The sequence below is a fragment of the Phacochoerus africanus genome, chromosome 4 (genome assembly GCF_016906955.1).
Source record: "Phacochoerus africanus isolate WHEZ1 chromosome 4, ROS_Pafr_v1, whole genome shotgun sequence".
Taxonomy (NCBI): domain Eukaryota; kingdom Metazoa; phylum Chordata; class Mammalia; order Artiodactyla; family Suidae; genus Phacochoerus; species Phacochoerus africanus.
Window position 1 is genome coordinate 114293542 of NC_062547.1, and position 21687 is coordinate 114315228.

At 39.7% G+C, this 21687-nt stretch overlaps 1 protein-coding gene and 1 long non-coding RNA gene across 5 annotated transcripts in view; both read right to left on the bottom strand.

Annotated features, from left to right (window-relative positions):
- Positions 1-850: 850 nt before the first annotated feature.
- Positions 851-15696, bottom strand: LOC125126214 (uncharacterized). Of its 2 annotated transcripts, XR_007134559.1 has the most exons (4): positions 12518-15696; positions 9552-9656; positions 6662-6800; positions 851-1186 (listed from the first exon to the last, which is right to left on the bottom strand). It is a non-coding gene; the product is annotated as an uncharacterized LOC125126214 (long non-coding RNA). The 2 variants fall into 2 exon arrangements; XR_007134558.1 differs by lacking the exon at positions 12518-15696 and having other exon boundaries at positions 9552-11682.
- A 1727-nt stretch (positions 15697-17423) lies between these two features.
- Positions 17424-21687, bottom strand: part of PJA2 (praja ring finger ubiquitin ligase 2) — a 345411-nt gene continuing 341147 nt past the window's right edge. For 2 of the 3 annotated variants that reach the window (XM_047778400.1, XM_047778399.1), the window contains one exon: positions 17424-20575. In XM_047778400.1, coding sequence (XP_047634356.1) covers positions 20450-20575 — 126 coding nt within the window. In that variant the 3' untranslated portion in view covers positions 17424-20449. The remainder of the gene's footprint in view (positions 20576-21687) is intronic. The other variant, XR_007134560.1, reaches the window with a different exon arrangement.

The following is a 21687-nucleotide window of genomic DNA, read 5'->3' on the forward strand; positions in this document are numbered from 1 at the left end:
TGACTGGTGTGAGGTGATATCTCATGGTAGTTTTGATTTGCATTTCTCTTATAACCAGCGATTGTTGAGCATTTTTTCATGTGTTTGTTGGCCATCTGTATATCTTCTTTGGAGAAATGTCTATTCAGGTCTTTTGCCCATTTTTCCATTGATTGATTAGCTTTTATGCTGTTGGGTTGTGTAAGTTGTTTATATATTCTAGAGATTAAGCCCTTGTCGGTTTTATCATTTGAAACTGTTTTCTCCCATTCTGTAAGTTGTCTTTTTTGTTTTCTTTTGGGTTTCCTTTGCTGTGCAAAAGCTTGTCAGTTTGATGAGGTCCCATGGGTCTATTTTTGCTCTAATTTCTATTGCTTTGGGAGACTGACCTGAGAAAATATTCATGAGGTTGATGTCAGAGAGTGTTTTGCCTATGTTTTCTTCTAGGAGTTTGATGGTGTCCTGTCGTATATGTAAGTCTTTGAGCCATTTGGAGTTTATTTGTGTGCATGGTGTGAGGGTGTGTTCTCGTTTCATTGCTTTGCATGCAGCTGTCCAGGTTTCCCAGCAATGCTTGCTGAATAGACTTTCTTTTTCCCATTTGATGTCCTTGCCTCCCTTGTCAAAGATGAATTGACCATAGGTGTCAGGCTTTATTTCTGGGTTTTCTATTCTGTTCCATTGGTCTGTCTGTCTGTTTTGATACCAGTACCACACTGTTTTGATGACTGTGGCTTTGTAGTATTTCTTGAAGTCTGGGAGAGTTCTGCCTCCTGCTTGGTTTTTGTTTCTGAGGATTGCTTGGGCGATTCTGGGTCTTTTGTGGTTCCATAGAAATGTTTGGATTGTTTGTTCTAGTTCTGTGAAAAATGTCATGGGTAATTTGATAGGGATTGCATTGAATCTGTAGATTGCTTTGGGTTCTACCATTCTTAAAAAGGTGAAATATGACTGTGATTGGATGAAACCATGGGATCTCCATTTCTGCCTTGAGTGAAATTCATTTTTTGAGTGAATTCTCTAAAGCATGGGAACATGTCGCACTTCATAAGGGTTTCCTCCCCGTAGTGCAGCAGAAGCTCCAAGGTGACAGGACAGGACTGCTCCTTGCAGTGCCTCTGGGCCCGAGGTCTAGGATGCTAAGGACAGTGGATGATTCCACCCGTAGTTTGAGGGCATTGGGATCATGACTGGGTATTTCTTGGCACTATAATAATAGAGAATTAAGGAAAATTGAAACCCTTTGGCCAGTCTTAGGACTCCAGAGAGGTAGAGAGTGTGTTGTATCATGATCAAGAACCAAAGTAAAAAGTGTCCTGAATAGCTGGTTAGTCAGTCCTAACAATGGCAGGCCCCCAAAGTGGAGGAAAAGAAAATAGCAATCTTATGATAGGACAGTGTGCATATAGGATAATATTCTAAACAAAAATTATTAACAAATTGTAAATAAAAATCTCTACACAAAAGACTTTGAGGATAAATAACGCTATGTTTACTGAATCTTTCACTTAAAGCACACACACACAGAGCATAATTCCAGGGTACTAATTTTGCTTTAGGAAATAATGTAGATCATACAAATACCTATGTGCTTTTCCTTTAGTTATAACCACAAGACATACATTTATAAAATTGTGTCACTTCCTTTCTTCCTTATTTTAGTTCACGGAAGTTTTACTCCATGTCTCTACCTGGCCTCCGTAACATAATAGCAAAGTGCTTCATATCGGTTTATTGACTGGCTCACCAATCCTGTACTTTATCATGTCCTGCACTTAGTAAACATTTCGCTTGCTTCCAATTTTGTTATGTTGAATACCTTCACTTCTATAACCCTTTGATCTTTTGGTTTAAATGCTTAAGGTAGATACTCTTCTTTCTGGGCGTCTTATTTTCTTAACCCACGAATGCAACTTTCTTGTCATCATCCCCTCAAGTCAAGGGCCACCTACTGTCCATGGGGCTTAAGAGCAATGTACTTGAGGGGTAGGAAGCAAAGAACTTCCATTCAGTCCAAACTACTGAAGGATATTAAGAAGGAAGGGGATTCTTTCTGAGCTAGGTATTGTCCAGGTCTCCAGAATGATCACAAAAACAAACAAACAAGACAACAAAACAACCCAGGAATCTTGCAGGGCTTAGGGAAGAGCTTATAAGCTTTGGGGAATGGAAGGAAAGGAAACACATGAAAAGTACAATGCATCCTGAGGAGGTGGTGCAAGATGGCCATATAGGAAGATCTGGAACTCACCTCCTCCATGCATATACCAAATCTATGACTGAAAAAGATCTGAAAATTACCACAGCAAATGAGAAAAAGGCCACAGGAATGGGTCAGAGAGGCCAAGACACAATCTCACTATGAACACCACCCCTGGCACAGTGACCACACTAGGGAGGGAATCACAAACCTGGAGCCTCTCTCTGAGAAGAAAAAGGTTCATAACTCACATCAGAAACATCAAATTTTGCACCTGACAGATGAGCCCCTAAAATATCTGACCATCAGTTCACATGTCCATGAAAACCAAAGGGCTGTGGCAAACTGAGGAATGCTTCTTAAAGCACTCATGCACAGCCTCACCCACCCCAGGGCCCAGGGCAGAAACAGTCATTTGAAAAATGACCAGACTTTATGTGAAAGAGATGTATTTGGTAATCTTTAAGTGTTAGGCAGAGGAGCAAGGGCCTATTGGGATAGTCTCTGGGGATGGAGGAGCTGGAAGGTACCAATTTGCACTCTCTCTCTGCCTTGCTAAAGGAAGCAGACACTATTTATTTTACCCTAGATCTTTACTTTTTTCTCAGCATGTTCCATCTTTATCTTCTGACCAACAGTCATAATCTTTGCATTCTCCTTTTGCATCTCCCAAAGAAGGGCTTTTACACCTGTTTGGTACCCCAGTTCTTACATCTGCTTCCCCAGTTTTGATGCTGCAGCCCAGGAGATGCCCCTTCATCACCAGGCTCTGGAGGTCAAGAGGTCATGCATTCCTGGGTCCAAGAGGACTGTAACGATCAGAAAGAGAGTTTTGGGAAGACTACCACCTCCAGGGTGCTACACAGGGTACTGCTTACTGAAACATACCTACAGCCTTTCTAGGAAAGAAGCCTATTTACTTGTCTTGGAACTTCAGCCTGAGGGGCAGGCTTCAGGTTTGGCACACATCCAGCGGCTGAGGGAAGAGCTCTCAGTGCCTCACTACAGCATGCAAGGACTTCTCAAAAAGGATCTTATGGATCACCTAAAGCCTTGATTTCTGTGACTGTCATCCAAGGGACACTCCATATCACCTGCTTTGGTGGCCAGCAGGGCTCATACTTGTGGTCTTACAGGACTGTGTATTTGCATACTTTTTTTTTCTTTTTATGGCCACACCTGTGACATATGGAAGTTCCCAGGCTAGGGGTCAAAATGGAGCTGCAACTGTGGTCTACTCCGCAGGATGGCATCATCAGATCCCAACCACATCTGCAACCTATATCACAGCTTATAGTAACACCAGATCTTTAACCCACTGGGCAAGGCCAGGGATCAAGCCCACATCCTCATGGATACCATGTCAAGTTCTTAACCCACTGAGCCACAATGGGAACTCTCTCTTTGCATACTTTAAAGTTGCTACCTGAGGGTCTGGCTTCCAATAACCCTGAATTTAGAGGATGAGATTCCTTCCACAACTTTTGGACACTGACAGGTCTTGGAATAAACCCTAAAAAATTGAGGCTATTAAAAAATAAAACAGGCTACTTAGACAAGCCCAAAGTTTCAAGGGACAACCAAGACCTAGGACAAGGTTGAACAATAAGGTTCATCTCCTATATGAGGACACTTCTTCAAGACTCGAAAAGGTGACTGTTTCATCTATTACATAGAAACAAACACATAGGGTCAAGCAAAATGAGAAAATAGTGGAATATTTTCCAATGAAAGAACACAATAAAAACCTCAGAAAAAATCTTGATGAAGGGAGATAAGTGATCTACCTTTCACAGTGAGAATTTTAACAAAAGACAGAAAATATATGAAAGTAACAAAGAGAAGTCACAGACCTGAAGAATAAAATAACTGAGCTGAAAAATACACTAGAGGGGTTCAATAAAAGACAAGATAAAACAAAATAAAGGATAAGTCAACTTGAAGGCAGGGCAATGAACTCACCCAATCAGAGCAACAAAAAATAAAAAGAATTTTAAAAAGTGAAGGTAGTTTAAGGCACTTATGGATCAATATCGAGCAGGTTGATATTCATATTACAGGGCTCCCAGAAGAAGAAAGGGATGGAAAACTTATCTGAAGAAATAATAGCTGAAAAGTTCCCTAACCTCAGGAAGGAAACTGATATCCAGATCCAGAAAGCCATAGAGTTCCAAATAAGATGAACCCAAAGAAATACAAGATATATTATAACTAAAATTTCAATAGAGATCTTAAAAGCTGCAAGAGGAAAGCAACTTGTTACATGCAGAGAGACCCAAACATTTAATACCAATCCTTCTCAAACACTTCCAAGAAAAGAAAGGAAGTATTTCCAAATGTATTTAATGAAGTCTGCATCATCCTTTTATCAAAAGCAGAAAAGGACACTACAAGAAAATTATAGACCAATATCCCTGATGAAGATAGAAACAAAAATTCTCAACAAAATATTAGTAAACCAAATTCAATAGTACATTTAAATAATCATACATTGTGATCAAGTGAGATTTATTCCAGGGATACAAGGAAGATTCAACATTCATAAATTAATCAACATGATACATCACATTAGCAAAATGAAGAATTAAAACCCACATAATTTTCTCAACAGATGCAAAAAAAAAGCATTTGACAAAACTTAATATCAATTTATGATAAAAACTCTCAACAAACTGGATAGAGAGGGAGTGTATCTAAGCATAATAAAGGCCATATATAACAAGCCCATGGGTACCATTATACTCAATGGTAAAAATCTGTAAGCTTTTTCTCTTGGAAGCAAGACAAGGATGCCCACTATCACCACTTTTATTCACCATAGTACTCAAAGTTCTAGTCAGAACAATTAGGCAGGAAAAGAAAATAAAAGGCATCCAAATGAGAAAGGAAAGAGTAAAATCATTATTTGCATATTACATGATAATATATAGAGAGAAAACCTCCAAGACGTCACCAAAAACACCCACAAAAAACAAAAAACAAAACCTGTTAGAACTAATTAATGAATACAGTAAGTTGCAGGACATAAAATTATGAAATTTGTTGTGTTTCTATACTATAATAACAAACTATCAGAAAGAGAAATTAAGACCATAATCTCATCTAGAATTGCAATTAAAAGAATAAAATACCTAGGAATAAACTTAACCAGGAAAGTGAAAGATCCTTACACTAAAAACTATGACAATGATGAAAATAACTGAATAAGACACAAATAAATGAAAAGTCATCCATGCTCATGAACAGTAAGAATTAATGTTTATTAAAATGTACCTACTACTCAAAGAAATGTAGAGATTCAATGCAATCCTTGTCAAAATTCCAGCGGCATTTTTTCATAGAAATAGAACAAGCCTAAAATATGTATAGAAACACAAAATACCCTGATAGCTAAAGCAAACTTAAGAAAGACGAGCAAAGGAGGCAGCATAATTCTTTCTAATCTCCAACTATATTACAAAGCTATGGTAATTTAAACTATATTGTACTGCCATTAAAAACTCAGAGATAGATCAATGGAACAGAAGAGATAAAGGAGCCATGAATACCCAATTGGGAAAGGACAGTCTTGTCAATAAAAGTTACTGGAACACTAGACAGCCATGTGCAAAACAATGAAACTAGACCATTACCCTGCACTATACACAAAAATCAAAATGGATTAAAGACTTCAGTGTAAGAACTGAAACCATGACACTCCTGGAATAAATTGTCAAGAATAAGCTCCTTGACTCAGTCTCGGCAATAATTTTTTTTTTTTTGATTTGACTCCAAAAGCAAAAATAAGCAAGTGGGACTGTATCAAACCAAAAATGCTCTGCACAGCAAAGGAAATTTTCAACAAAATAAAAAGAGAGCACACTGAATGGGGGAAAATATTTGCAAACCTTAGGAATCCCTATTACAAGGAAAAAAAAATTTTAAGTATGTATATGATGATGGATGTTAACTAGACTTATTGTGGTGATCATTTTTGCAATATATACAAATACTAAATCATTACATTGTGTAGCTGAAACTACACAACATGTAATTATACATATAACATACACATAATGTTATACGTCAATTATACCTCAATGTATTAAAAAATGTAACCCAAATGCTTAAAACATGATGATAACTTTGATGCTTACTATTAGAAACTTGGAGAAATTTTGAATAAATAGCACCCCACTTACCTTTCCCAAATTCAAAACAAATTGAGGAGTAAGACAAAAGAGTGGCAGACAGTGGCCAAAATAGCACCTCTGTTACTGATAGAGGTAAGATGGGAGGAGAGGAGGCTTATTTCTATGAGCAAATGCTTTTCTCCAGGGAAACCCCTAGGGTGTACGTTACTCTGAAAATATTTTTGCTGGGCCCTCGTTTATATAAATAATTATATGGAAAACATATTATACAACTCATGGACCCATGTGAGGTATTGTGATTTATCCACCAAGATTTAGAACCAATAATGAGAAAAGAAGATGTACGTACCTATTTGTTTATGATCCTATCAGGGCATTTGAAGATTTTTCGTACTATGGAGGCACCATTTCTTTCTGTCCAGGTTCGGGAACCACTTATTCATGTTCTTTACTGTCATACACAACATTCCTGGCTAATTTCATATCTCCTGCAGGGAGGAAGTGATAGCAATAGCGTTATTACTCATGGTGCCATGGCTTTCAGAACCTCTTTGTAGTGAAACGATAGAGGTCTTCTTGCCTCTGCCAAGTTCAGACTTCCATTTATTTGATGCTGTTACATTATTACTCTTGCTGCTGCTGTATCATTCAAAGTGTGGTCTGTGAATAGCAGCTTCCAGTGACTTCATTGAAGGTTGTTATCGTGCTTCACTGATCATGACGATATATTCAAGTCTTATCCAGAATAGGCAGGAAAATGTGAACAATAATTCATTTTCCAGATATGTTAAATGTACTCTGCTTTATTTCATGGCATAAATAGAACAATGTATCTTCCAGCTATATCCTCTCTTGAACTCCTTAGGCTGGAATGTGATCTCTCCATATGGACCACACCCGTGTCTTCCACATACCATCAGAGAGTAGTTTCTTTTACACAAGAAACCTGATTCCCTCATCCAGCAGTTTAAGACCATCCTGTGAGAGCATGATGTCACCAGAACTGAAGTCAGGAAAGGACACAGATGGGAAGGGCCCACTGGTGTAGCCAGACAATGGTCTCAGGTGTCCTCAGAAGAGATGGCACAGCCACCCTGGAGACCACCTGCTGGGGTGGGTGACTGCCCTAGGAGCCAGTGGTGGGCACAGAACAGGGTAAAGGACACCTGCTGGCCCCACCTTGAGTGTCACTGTGCCCACACTTCAGTAACACAGGCCCACACATGCAGCTTAAGCCAAGACTTGGACCTGCTCTGTTTGAGATGGGAGTGAGAAGTACTCCCAGTTGGCATGATTACAGGGGCCTAATCTTGCCCACTCATACAAAAGAAATACTCTGCCAGTTAGGGGGAAAGAGATCCTGGCCATTCCATCCGCCTGGAACAAGAACCAGGCCATGGGACCCCAGAAGGACCCCACAGACAAGAGCCTTGGAACCCCTGGGGCATCTCCTTGTATCCACTTGCATGGGAGACCGTGTGGGAGCACCCTGAGGGCAGACGCCGGGTCTGAGACCCACGCTGATCCCTGTCCAGGCAATCCTGGGCTCTGGAGGGGGACTTGGAACACCTTGAGGAAGGAATTCCATAGCGCAGGACTCCTGCTTGCTGCTAAGGACAGTGCCACCCTTCTCAACAGTCAATCTGGAATTAGCCTGATTGTGCTGCCATTACAACAGTGGGGTCAGAGTCAGTCTCAAACAAGGGCTTCCCTTGGAAAAGCAGAGGCAACCACTTACTTCCAAGAGAGGAAAAGAGCCTGAGGCCAGCAGGCCAGTTCATTCACTCTAATTCTAATCAGATTAAGCCAATATCCAGCAAGTGAGAGGGAGGGAGACTGGGAGTGTCTCAGCAGCATAGTTTCCACCCCATGGAAGGAAACACAGGGAGTAGGGAAGAAGTGTTCCCACCTGAGGCTTACTACACGCCTGACAGAACTCTTAAGTTTCCACGAGCTGACTCACTCAATCATCATAAAAAAAAAAAAAAAAAAAAAAAAACCAAACAGGAGTTCCCGTCGTGGCGCAGTGGTTAACGAATCCGACTAGGAACCATGAGGTTGTGGGTTCGGTTCCTGCCCTTGCTCAGTGGGTTAACGATCCGGCGTTGCCGTGAGCTGTGGTGTAGGTTGCAGAGGCGGCTCGGATCCCGCGTTGCTGTGGCTCTGGCGTAGGCCGGTGGCTACAGCTCCGATTCAACCCCTAGCCTGGGAACCTCCATATGCCGCAGAAGCGGCCCAAAGAAATAGCAAAACAAACAAACAAAAAAACAAAACTCAGGAAGGAAACACCACCAGTCTCTGTTGTACAGATGAGGCAAAAGACATATGGAGGTCAACTAAGCTGCTCCAGATTTCACAGCTGATACAGCTGTGGTTTTAGGATTTAAACTCAGCCAGTCTGCCTGATGAAGGAAAAAAGAAGTAAAGGAAGGAGAGGAGGGATGGAGGGAAGACGAAGGGAAGAAAAGAGTAAGAAAGGCTAATGTCTGTTACCTCTGGAGCAACTAGCAGGATGGAGGGTTTTCTCTTCTAACTTGGAGTGTATAAATATTGCCTCAGTTTCCCTCTTTCCAAGTTCAACAAAGTGCACATAACAACCCTAAATTTGTATTTCCATTTGAAAAGAAAAAAATCTTCTCCTTGGGTGCATCGATGCTTATCCTCATTTTTGCAGACATCTCTTATTTTAACAGGTCACCAGAGAATGCTGTTACTCAATGTACAAAACAAAACATTCTCTTCAACGTGATTTTTTTTTGTCTTTTGTCTTTTGTTGTTGTTGTTGCTATTTCTTGGGCCGCTCCCGCGGCATATGGAGGTTCCCAGGCTAGGGGTTGAATCGGAGCTGTAGCCACCGGCCTACGCCAGAGCCACAGCAACGCGGGATCCGAGCCGCCTCTGCAACCTACACCACAGCTCACGGCAACGCCGGATCGTTAACCCACTGAGCAAGGGCAGGGACCGAACCCGCAACCTCATGGTTCCTAGTCAGATTCGTTAACTACTGCGCCACGACGGGAACTCCGATTTTTTTTTTTTTTTTTAACCCAGCAGGGTCCCTACCTTGGGACCACGAAGCAATCACCGGCTCCAAGGGATGATTAATCAGTGTTATCACTAAAAAGCTCAAAATTTCATCCTGTACTTTCGTGATAATAAAGGGCCTGCTGCAAAACAAGCTGTCTGAAAAGCAAAGGCAGGCTTGCTCCTCCAGTCTAGAAGAAATGAAATGACCTTACCTCCATGCTCAGAACTGAAGAAAGATTGCTTCCCATGGGGACTTCTGCACACTTTCCAGGGAGGAACTACATGGAAATCAGGCCAGTGGTTAGAGGTAGAATTTTCTGCAGAGGGAGTCCAACCAGAAAAAGACAACTCATTTTTTTAAGGCACGAATTATGGGGGTCTCCCAGAATGTAGTGCAGCTCAACGTTTTTAGTGATGCGAACACAGCATTACAATGATGCAGTCTCTTACAGCCGCAGGGAGGGAAGCTTTTCTTGCTGCTGGACTGAACACTGGCACGTCCCACAGTGCACAGAGAGCCGATATAGTGAGGTGGAGCTGTGAGGAGGGACAGTTCTCAGTTTCCCCAACTCCCTCTCCTGCGCCGCACTCTCTCTGTGCCTGGATTCAAGGGTGAATCTTCCGGCCAGCTGATCAGAGTTGACAAGTTAGGCAAAACCTATTTACGATCCTTGACTCTGGCAGACCCATAGGATTTTAGGAGGGCCTCTAAAAACGAGTCAGGTAGTGGAGGTTGAAATCAAAATAATTTTCCTGGGGCCATGGCCCTTTTTTGAGGAAAAGGAACTGTATATACATATGAGCCTTTTTTGGGGTCAATATGGTAAAATGTTAATAGTTCTTAAATTATCAAATCCACTGCAGATAAATGCTGAGTATATAGTGTTCTGCTATATGTTCTAATTTCTCAGGTATTTTTGAAATGTTATTAAAATTTCTTAAACTCTTGACATTTGAATTTCAAAATTCCTAGAAGTTTGACATGTGCTCTGCATGTGTGTCAAACACCTACCGGAAAATTCCTCTGGTGGCTGGAAGCCTAAGAACCACTGACTTTGCTTATTTTCTGTCTCATTCTAGTTTCCTGCTCTGCCACTCTGTTCTCTTTCTCTTTCCACCTCACCCCAAGCCTTTTATAACTTAAAAATGACCTCAAATGGAAGCATCAAAACAGGAATTTACAAGCAAGTCTTGATCTGCTTACTCGTCATTATTTTCCCACTTTGTTCACTGGCATCTGAGATCTAAGCACAAAGCAGGTTTGGAGGTAAATACGTATTTCTGATCTAACCGTAGCTGCTGCCCTGACTCGCCAGAGGAAGAAGATTAAACTGGGCAAGAAAGCAGAAGCATAGTTTTTAGCATAGTCAAAAGACCTCATTCAAGTACCAGCTCCAACATTTTCTGGTTGTACAATTATGGGCAAGCCACTGCCTCCTAGGTCAGGTAACAAACTGGTTGTTAATTTTTCATTGATTCTAAGTACAAAGCAATCTATGAATAGAAAAGCACCTTCTGTCAGGTGGCTTGGATGAGGCTCTCCCAGCCTCCTGTGGGATCAGTTACCGGAGATGATGAGGCCATGGGTATTCATTAACCAAAAAGGCGTAGCTATCTGGGACAGAGACTAATTAGGACAGAACAAGAGCATGTAGAGTGGATTTAGGGTGAGGAACAGTAGGGATTTGACTTTTATCCCCATTCAATCACAATCTACTTTTTACCCAGGCCTTACCAGTGTGAAAAGCAGCAGGCTTCCTTTGACCACATTATTGTTCTTGCTTATTTAGAGACAGGGATAATGGCCACTGGAACTGTGCATACTATAGGGACTGATGGGAGAAAAATGGCGGAGGTAGATTTCTCTCTGAGGTGGATTGGAAAGTAACAAACTTCTGCACCTGCTGAGATCATTTTTTTGGTTTCAGGTAGGAGAATAAGTCAATTTAATATGTTGATACTCCTCACCTTAGCCTCTTTGGGCTTATTCTCTTTGATCATTAACAAGATAATTACCAACTTCTGAGTATTTTTCGGTCCAAATGTTTAGTGTTTTTATCTCCACTAAAAGAGTGTTATAAAGGCTACTGAACTTGCAGTTTAGCCTGCAAGGACTATTGGTACAGTAGATGAAATTGCATTTATACTTACCTTGAGTGTTGACTCACCTACGCAGGAAGCAATAGAACAAAGCAGGTAAGAGCACTGGATTAGAATCCTGACTCCCCTGCTTACTAGCTACATGATCCTTGGCAGCTACTTAACATTTGATGCCTTTTAGAGATTAAGTCTAAACTGCACAACATTGTAAATCAACTATACTTCAATTTTTTAAAAAGTCTACACCTAGGAGTTCCCCACTGTGGGGCAGCGGAAATGAATCCAATTAGGAACCATGAGGTTGCAGGTTTGATCCCTAGCCTCACTCAGTGGGTTAAGGATACGGCGTTACTGTAAGCTGTGGTGTAGGTTGCAGATGCAGCTCGAATCGGTCATTGCTGTGGCTGTGGCCGGCAGCTGTAGCTCCCATTAGATCCCTAGTCTGAGAACCTCCATATGCCACGGGTGCGGCCCTAAAAAGAAAAGAAAAGAAAAAAAAAAGTCTACGCCTAAAAATGGTTACGATTAACACAAACTCATCATGTGTGTGCGTGTGTGTAATGCATATAAAACCATGTATTAAATTCCTGGTCAATAGTATGCACCTGATAAATGTTAGCCTGTTTACTGTCCGAAAACATCTTTCTGCATCTCTTCTGTTCTTTATAATCTGTTTTGTTTTTGTTTTTTTTTTTAACTAAAAAACTCACTCAAATTCTCTGCAGTAATGGCTTGTGTGTTACTATAAAGAATGCCCATTTTGGTGGGAGGAGCAGATAGTGATGGAAAGTAAGGAGCTGTGTCTGCTTCCACTTTCTAGGGTTCCACCAGTCATGAGGCTCAGCTTCCTTCCCTCCACTGCCGCTGGCTTCCTCCGCAATCCACTCTCGCATATCTTCTCCCACTCGGTTTCTAGTTGCTCTCACTTTCTGCTTCCCTGTCACTTCAGCAAGATCGTCGCTACTTACAACTTTAATATCACCCCTTACACAAGCTTTTTGCCGCAGCTCCCATTTCCTACTGGCAATTCCCTCCTTCCCAAAATGTTAAGTGAGCAAACCTGGTTGTCCTGCCTTACCTTTAGCACCTGGCCACTGATCAGCCTCTGAATGGATGGGCCTTGGGCCCGGTGCCCCCATGAGTCAAATCAGCTACGGCTGGGCCACATGGGATTTTTTGACCTGCAGTATCCCATTCCTTTACCAGGGGCAACAGGTGGTGGGAGAGAATTCATGGGTTTCTTGCGTTTCTCATGTCTTCTGATCAAGAGGGATTGACAGTTTTGTTCTGTACTGCCTTTTCAGAGTCTATATAGAAAAATCATATAAGACAGATACATTACCCTTCCATCCTGCCCCCCAGATCAAGGACAAATTTGTTTCTTAACCAAGATAACATTTAATGTCTTTCTCTGGGGCAAAGGTTAAGCAGGCTTGCCATCAGCCCCTTTACAAGACTGGTGTTTCCTAAGCTCGAAGTTTCTCATCTGTGACACAAACTCATCGTGTGTGTGTGACACAAACTCACTTGTCCACCTGGGCCAAGCTCTGCACTCTCCACGAGGGACGTGAGGGCAAAGGGAATTGAGGTGATTATGCAGCTCATGCTACCCATTGTACTGTGAGAAATAAAACTCTTTGTCTCTAAGGGGTCTCATATATTCTCCCAGAATATATGAAATGTGGTAGCTTATAAGCACGGTAAAATTTCAGACTCCTTGCAGTTCTGGACAATGAGAAGGGATGTTTCAAGTAGAACAGCCATGGCAGGGACCATCTAATGCAGCCTTCTATTCTGCTTCCTCTTTATAAAGTTTCACCTACATAAGGATTAAATAAGCTCTAGGCGCTTCTCCAGGGCCTTATGCTGGGAAGAAAATGGCACTATACAGAAATGGGGGGGGGGATAAGAAGACAAAGGATTGTGCAGCATTTCTGCCTTCCCTGAGTGAGCCTTGGCATGCCCAGATTTGGCACCTCCATATGCTATGGCACTACTGCCAAGTCAGGCACAGGTGGTCCTGACACTACGATGCATCAGCAGAGCACGTGGTGTACTTGCTGCCCAGTGTGCTTTCACACTTGGGTCATTTGGCTTCTGTGAGAGTCCCAACATAGAAAATTTGACAGTGGTGCTTATTCCTTGTCCAGCCCTCAGTAAGACAGTTTTCAGGGTATGCTAGCTATCAAAACGTATGCGATGTTTTGTACCAGAGGTTGCTTAGCCAGCAGGAAAGCAATGACTCAGAATTGCCTGCTTCATGTTCCACTGTCTGGGTAAAATCACAATGGATGCTTATGTGTAAATGCCTTAGAGCACAGGGAGTAAGAGGGACAGGTAATAATATAGCTCAGGAAATAAGGTGAAATACTTTTAAGTTTTGCTTCTCTTCACCATGCCCAGCCCCATCTCAGCAAAGTTCCTTCCAACTTCCCTGGCTGGGAAACATCCTATCTAGGCAGTGGGGGTGGGGGCGGGGTGTGTGTGTGTGTCATAGGGCATATAGCCTCCTAGGAGATCATCAACCTATAAATACAGCCATGTAGCTAGAGATCATGTGGGCATGAGGGTGGTTGCTGGTAGCTAGTCACCCTGGGGGCCTGACACTTGTTATCCTTTCTCTCTGCTCTGGTTGTTTCTAGCTTGGATAACCACAGAAAAGCCCTTGGAGCCAGGCATTCCCCAGGCCAAGATAAACCCTTTCCCACTGAGTGAATCAAGCTGCTTCAGGAAAAACGTGTAAGAGTCTCTGCACTCGAGGGGACACTCCAGGAGGTCAGGCAGTTTGGTGGATTTACAGCTGTGCTAGAGGGGGCACTTGATAAACACTGGTTAAACAGCAGCTCAGGACATGCTGTTAATTTGATGCAAGTGTTGTTTCAGCAGATTCAGGCAGAATGCCAGGCCGAGGTGTCTAACATATTGTTTTTGTAAGATCACTGGTTTTTATTTAAAAAATTTCAACATCTTCTTTCAGATGCTATTTTCTCATTTAGATGTGGGCCATGACCACAGTGCTCACTTGTGATTCCTCATCCCATCTAGGCTAGAGCTTGCTTTCCAGACAATGTTGATTCAGTAAGCCCCCCTTCTTATCCTTATCTGCCTTAAATGTGAATTTAAACTAAAACAAAAACTGATATTCTGCAGCGGCACCAAACCTAGTTTACTGCAACCCTAAGGCTGAAGGACCCTTGGTCCAGATCAAGAGGAGGAATCATTTGTGGAGGCCAAAGGCCAATCAGCAGGATGGTATGTAGTGAAGTCCCTTATAATAGTTGTAACACGTGGGAGTCTTTTAACAAGAAAATGGGAATAAAACCGACAAACAGAACTAGGGTACAGCTTAAATACCTGAAAAGAACTTGATGAAACAGCTTGGGGACAAGTTTTCCACCCTGGAATGACTGCAATTACGAGGGCAAATGTCTATGGCGTCTGAAGGAAGAAATCCAGAGACTTTGGAAAAGGGCAGGGCTGGTTGCTTTTATAGACAGGTGCCTGCATTAGCGAGGTCTGAGTGGGTGAATAGACAAGAGGATGCCACACACTTCTCAGACCAGATATAATTTAAGACTCTCAAATGATCAGGGAAAGGTAGGAAGCAGTCATCAGATCATAAAGGTGACTAAGAAACTCCACTAAGTAGGAAATTAGAACTTTGGTCAGCAATATACCACTGTAGGCAAAAATGTCTCTCCATAACAACTTAGCAAAATAATACAAGGAAAAACTTCTTGAGAATTTTAAAATACCCCTCTTTGCCCCATTTTTAAAACTCAGACTGCATTTCAAACAACTTAACTATTAACGTTGATCAGATAGGTTGTTCCTACCCAGGAAGGTGGCATGAACTACACAGAACCCTCAGGCTCACAGAACTATAGGACTCAATTTTGTCATTCATTATGAAGATTAGCTAAAAAAGTCCAACACAATGTCTAATGTTTAGCCCTTCATAAATGGTAATTATTCTTATAATGTAAAAATGCATTTTTCTCAGTGAATCTTATTAAGAATTGCTATTTCATAATCAAGAGAGTTCATGGTGGTCTGCAGCATTTCTTCCTGATAGTAATGGCTAAGAGGTAGTATCTTTCAAAACAACAAAACAAGATAAAGACCTACCTTATCTAATATTCACTAAAAAAAACTGCATGTTGACTATAAACTAAGAATACAGAATAGATGGAATTCCCTTTGTTGCTCAGCACTAATGAACCTAACTAGTATCCATGAAGATGCAGGTTCGATGACCGGCTTTGCTCAGTGGGTTAAGGACTCAACATTGCCGTGAGCTGTGGTTTAGGTTGCAGACTTGCCTTGGATCCCGCGTTGCTGTGGCTGTGGTGTAAGCCTAGCAGCTACAGCTCTGATTCACCCCTAGCCTGGTAACTTCCATATGCCAAGGGTGAGGCCCTAAAAAGATACACACAAAAAAAGAATACAGAATAAATTGCCACACCCAGGCATGTAGCCTTTTAGTAAAACTGACATTAATTAAATTTTAATGATTTTGATTTAATAAAGTTCCCAGGTCAAATTCTTTCCTCAGAGGTGATTAAGATACTTTTAACATTTTTATCTGAAACGTTCATCAATCCTAAAAGGCATTGATAGCATCAAACAATGATAGAAAGCAACCATATTTGACTATGATTTGCACATCAACAAAGAACATTTTTTTTTTCAAACTTTTACCTATGCACAAATGGTAGTTCTGAACCTTTAGATTCGTGGCTTTCTAGAGGAAGCAGAGGGATTAAGTGATTTGTCAAGGTCATGTTACTTCAAATATAATTTTTGAGAGGGGGGAAAAAGTAGACACCAAGAAATTACAAAAATAAGGTTGACAGTGATCATCAAATTCTAGGTAAGATTAACAAATGGCATATGAGCAGTTAGAAAAGGGGGTAGTATGGTTTCACTAAGAAGCATTTTCAGCTAACTTCATTTGCTTTCTTGATTTAATATACCAGCAGATTAGGCTACTTCCTCAGTAAAATCTACTTGTCAGCTAAACAGGACAAAATTTTTACAGTGTCCTTTTAGTAAACACGAAGAAACATATATAAGTGATCGGTAGTTGCTTCAACAACTGCACCCAAAGTACTGACTGAAAGTCAGGGTCACCTAAAGGGCAGTCTGCAGTGGCATTCTGAAAAGGGTCACATTTTATCTTATTGTATTCAGTATTTATCAGCAACTTGGACAAAGCCACTAAATATCAAAGGCATGCTTCATTAAAATTGGGACTGACATAGGCTGAGGAAGGATCAGAATTCATATGGACCCTTATAAGTTAAATTTAGGAAGGATGAATGCAGTCCTTCAATTAGGTTAAGAAGAAATTGTATAATTACTGGGAATGGATCTGGCTTACCAGCAAGTTTAGCAAGAACAATGTGATATGCTTACCTAATAATGATGGTAGTAAGAATAATAAAATCAACATATACTAGTCATAACAGTCATATGAGAATCACTTTGATGTTGAGAATAATGCCTCTGGACCCTGCTCTAGTGAGACCACAGAAGAACTGTGTTTAGTTCTAACATATTTTAAGTGAGGGATTAAAAGTAGCCAATTCCAGGCTGATCTCGAATAGATAGCATGCAAGATCTGAGAAAAGCGTGAAGCCTGAGGGAAGATATGAAGAAGTGGCCGTACAGAAGAGACAGAACCTTTCTGTCTAGCTTCACATATGTCCTATTTATAGGAACATCTGGGTGATACTCTTCTAACAAGGAAATCTTACCCATGCAGGAATGCTGAGTGGCTCTAACTCTGGAAGTCCATCAACCACTTCTGTATAACTGGGGTCTCTTCTAAAGTCCTCCTGCTTAGATCACAGTTAAAGGGCTGTATAATCATGTGTTCAGGAGCCTATCCCAGATTTCCTTAATAGCTGTGTTCTTTGCTATTAACATTAAATCCTCCGGGGGGGGTATATTTATAGAAGTGATACGACTACACAATTAAATATTAGAAATGACCACTGAGTACATCCTGTTTATTGTTTATGATTTACACAAAAAAAGATGAATTGCGGTTGTAGAACAATAAACCAATCATTACATTTAGACCCGGGCTTTTTCAAAAACTTGCATTCCATTTTAACAGTTTACATATATTTAACAGCTTATATATATAAATTCAGATCACAAATAATCTTAAGAGTTAGTCCACGTAGAGATAAACAATTAAGAAACACAAAAGAAAACCACATAGATCTATCTTTAAATATCAGCATTCATATTACAAGAGAGAAAATGTTTAAAAAAATAAAATAATTAGGTCAAGTCACTTAACATATAATAGAGAAATAAGAGAAATAATATTTGTATTAATATTTATACTACTAATTTACCTTCATATATTCTTTACTTTTTTGAAAGGATCCAAGATGTGATCAAACAATATTCTGGTCTCTTAACTTGTCAGCCTCAGCTTGCATTAGTTTGTTACAATGAAAATTCTAAAACTTCAATTTTTCTTTTAAAAGATTTTTTAAGCCAACTCTTATTCAACTTTTCTCCTTCATAGCAGCTGTTTATAGATAGTAGGGAGCTGAGAATGAAGGACAGAAACAGATGGAAAGCAAAAAGTACAACAGCTATCTTAAGTTCAGCTCTCAACACTGCTGGTTGAATTTGGAACCAAAACTTAACAACTGGCAGATAACAGCTAAATCTTAACAGGCAAAGAAGAAATATTTTCTTTGGGACAGCTGCTATCTAGGAGAACAAAACCAATGTCCCTTTATACTGCCTAAATATAATGTGTGGCTTATTACAGAGAAATGTGTAGCACTGTCAGTTTAACCAGTAAAGTGTCACAACTGATCAATAGTACTTAAAGGAAACAAACAACAACAAAAATCACACGAGTCACATTTTTCCACAATATACACATGAAAATTAATTGTAATCTGATTTGACTCCTTGACACTAACTGATCATCAATGAAATACAGTATGGAAAGATCACAAAGTAGAAAACAAGCAAAGATTAGTTTATACAACAGTGACTATATACATCAGAAGGAAAACATGCTACCTAATGCAACATTAAGGCCTGAATGTAAGCATTTCTAAAGTCACAGAAGCCCCAAAGAACCCCAAAATTACAAAGTCACCACATAACATGCATGCAATGTTCAATTCTGCTTTACCCATAAAAGGATACACAGTATTTTGCTGTAAATACCAGACACATTTACAATATATGCAAAAATTAGAATGCAAGTGTTATGTTCCTTATATTTAAGACTCAAATGTGCCAACAGTGAAAATCCACTTTTAAGAAAGGAGAAAAGAGATGGAATATAAATACTCAGAGAAATTACACAAATAAAAAGTTATTTTGCACTTGGGAAGCCATATAAATATTCCTTTTCTGTGTCCAAGCTAAATGATGCACATACTACTTGGATGGATGTTCACTCACTATGTGCTTTACTTTTTACTTGCTCAAATGTGGCACTCTAACACCCATCATTCTCTGGTGCTGACTGATACCCAATAACACCTGCAAGTTAAATATTATGTTCATGTAGACACACACTTGCCTATGGGGTGTGATCACCTAAATGGAAAGCTGTTAAGTTTTAGTTTGGTGATATAATTACAAAGATGATCCTATGGGTCAAATTTCCCATGTTAAAAAAAAAAAAGGAAGCTGATTTTCTCACTTTTGTAAAAGCTTGTGAACACAACTCTTTCAGAGGGTAAATCTGAGGTCAACATCTTCTTTTCTCTTTTACAGAAAATAAGGAAGGAACTGTTATATATTCAGTTCTGTTCACAAAGTCACTAGGCAATTATACAATCTACTTTTTCACCCATGGCTTAATTTCAAAATACTTATTTTTTACTTTAGTTCCATAGTGAATAATTTTACCAAAATATATGAGTGTAAAGAAACAAATGCTGATAAAATAATGTGAATAATCCTTGTTCAGCAATACTTTAAAATAAAAAACTGTAACACAGATTTAGATGTGTTGTAAAAAGGTGTGGCCAAATCTGTCTCATATCCCATCAATTTTATGCTTTACACAATTTAGTACGATTAATCTTCCAGTTTTTTAAGGTATCAGGTTTTACTTTGGGATACAACAGGAAGAGTGTTTTAAAACACTTTATGCTTGTTTTCAGACTTTCCAAAATACTTCAAAGTTACCTTTACCTATATCTAGTATTTATTATACAAATGTGCCATGAGTGTTTTGGACCTTCAAGTATAATTTTATCCAAGTAGAAAGGATTTCATAAGGCCATCTAATTCACCTCACTATACCAAGCACTGAGCACACGACATTGTTCATATGCTTTGTTAAACTTACTTTTAAGCACATCCACCAATTAAAATATAACAATTTATTTTACTACCTAACCGTTTCCTAGGGATTACATTTAAGGTTTTAAAATTTTATGATGCTCTAGCCGGAAGTTTTGTTTGGCATTCTAAAAAGCCCTAATTTCAAAGATGGAAGAGTAGATAGCTTCTTATAAAACCACTCAGTATTATGAACTAAGAGGTTTTGATGAAGCAAAAGCAAAGGGACCAATGAAAAAGCATGCTTTAGAATTCTTTTTTATTTCCAACAAAATCAAATTTGGCTACTGTTGTGATCACAGTCTTCACATTTGATGCAAATAGATAGGAAAGCTTACTTAGAATCACTTAGTGGCAGAACTTCAGAACAAAACAATGTGTGCCACACAGAGGATTATTTCTTCTGGAGAAAGTTAGTTGATAAGCTTGACTTTACAATTACTAACATATTAAACTAAAGAAAATGGATGCACTGCTCAACATTCAGCTTGAAAATGTTTAGTACTTTCTGCAAACCTAAATTTAGTTTAGAAAGGTTAATATTCTTTCTAAACTATGGCATAGACTATATATAGCATTTTTAATATATTTATATATAATTATTTGCACATCAGATTTAGAAGGAATTGGCAGATTTACTGATAGACTGATCTCATTCAAGTGTTAGGGTTTAGGGGGCTTCTGCAGTACTGTCATTTGAAGGTGGGGCATCATGATCAGGCTCAGAGGAAGCAGCTGCAGGTGTTTCAATCACAGCAGGTGGAAAATGACGGCGGCACACAGGGCACGTCCCTGACTAGAGGGAGAAAAAAACAAGGTCATAGCCAAAGGAAAAGTCTTAACTACTATAAAATATCTTAAGAAAGAAAAAACAGTATCATTATCCCACAAACAAGTCAAATAACTTAAAAAAAAAAAACCAAAAAACTTCTAACCCACACAATATAGAGAGGCAAAATTCTGATGCTATTTCCTCTTCATCCCAATCAGATTGTAATTTCTTTGAAGTAAACTGTGTCTCCTAATCATGTTTATGTCTTTCACGTTACTCATCTTTCATTTAGTGAGTATTAAATGAGAGTCTACTAAACTCTCCACTTGGTACTGGTGCTACGGGGGTGAGAGCATGGAGTCACAAGGCATGTCCTCCCTTGAGCTGAATTATTTTATGTAATCTACAATGCACAGGACTAGAGAAATCAGAGATCTAATTAATTCACACATTTATTACATCAAATCATGCCCCTAGATTCTTCCTCATTTAAGGCTCACTTTGGTTTAGCACAGATATGTCAAAGCAGGGGCACCATAGACCTTCTTTATAAGCTATATAATTCCTTTTCAAAAAGATATGGAGAGTTAGCTGCCTTCTAAATTATAAAATAAATTGCGGGAAGGTGGAACAGGGAAAGCAGTTAGACTGGGAGCACATTATTTTAGAACCAATGGAAAATTATTAGAAATATGTCATCTGGCAATGATACCCAGATATATACCCTCACAATCTGATATTTTCCCCAAAGAGATCTATCTGATAGAAAGCAGGTTAAAGAAATCAAGTTGTTGAAGGTGACAAAGATTTGTATCTTGGGAACCTTCTCCCCAGGAGAAAGGCTTCATAATACGCTGTTTCCTGAGGGGAGAGAGACTAAAGAGATTATTACCTTGGGTTAAAGCAAAAACAATGATAATTCAAGATTGTACAACATATATGATATCTACAATTCAAGAATTTAACTCAGCAAACACTTACTGTGCACTTGCCATAGAGATGAGGCTATAAAACTACATTTTAGAGTCAAATAGATGAGTGCTGTTTCAATCAACCACACAGTGGCTATATAACTTTAGATCAGTAACAATTATTCGAAAATGAGAGTAAGGATACCAATACGTCCCAGAATTACT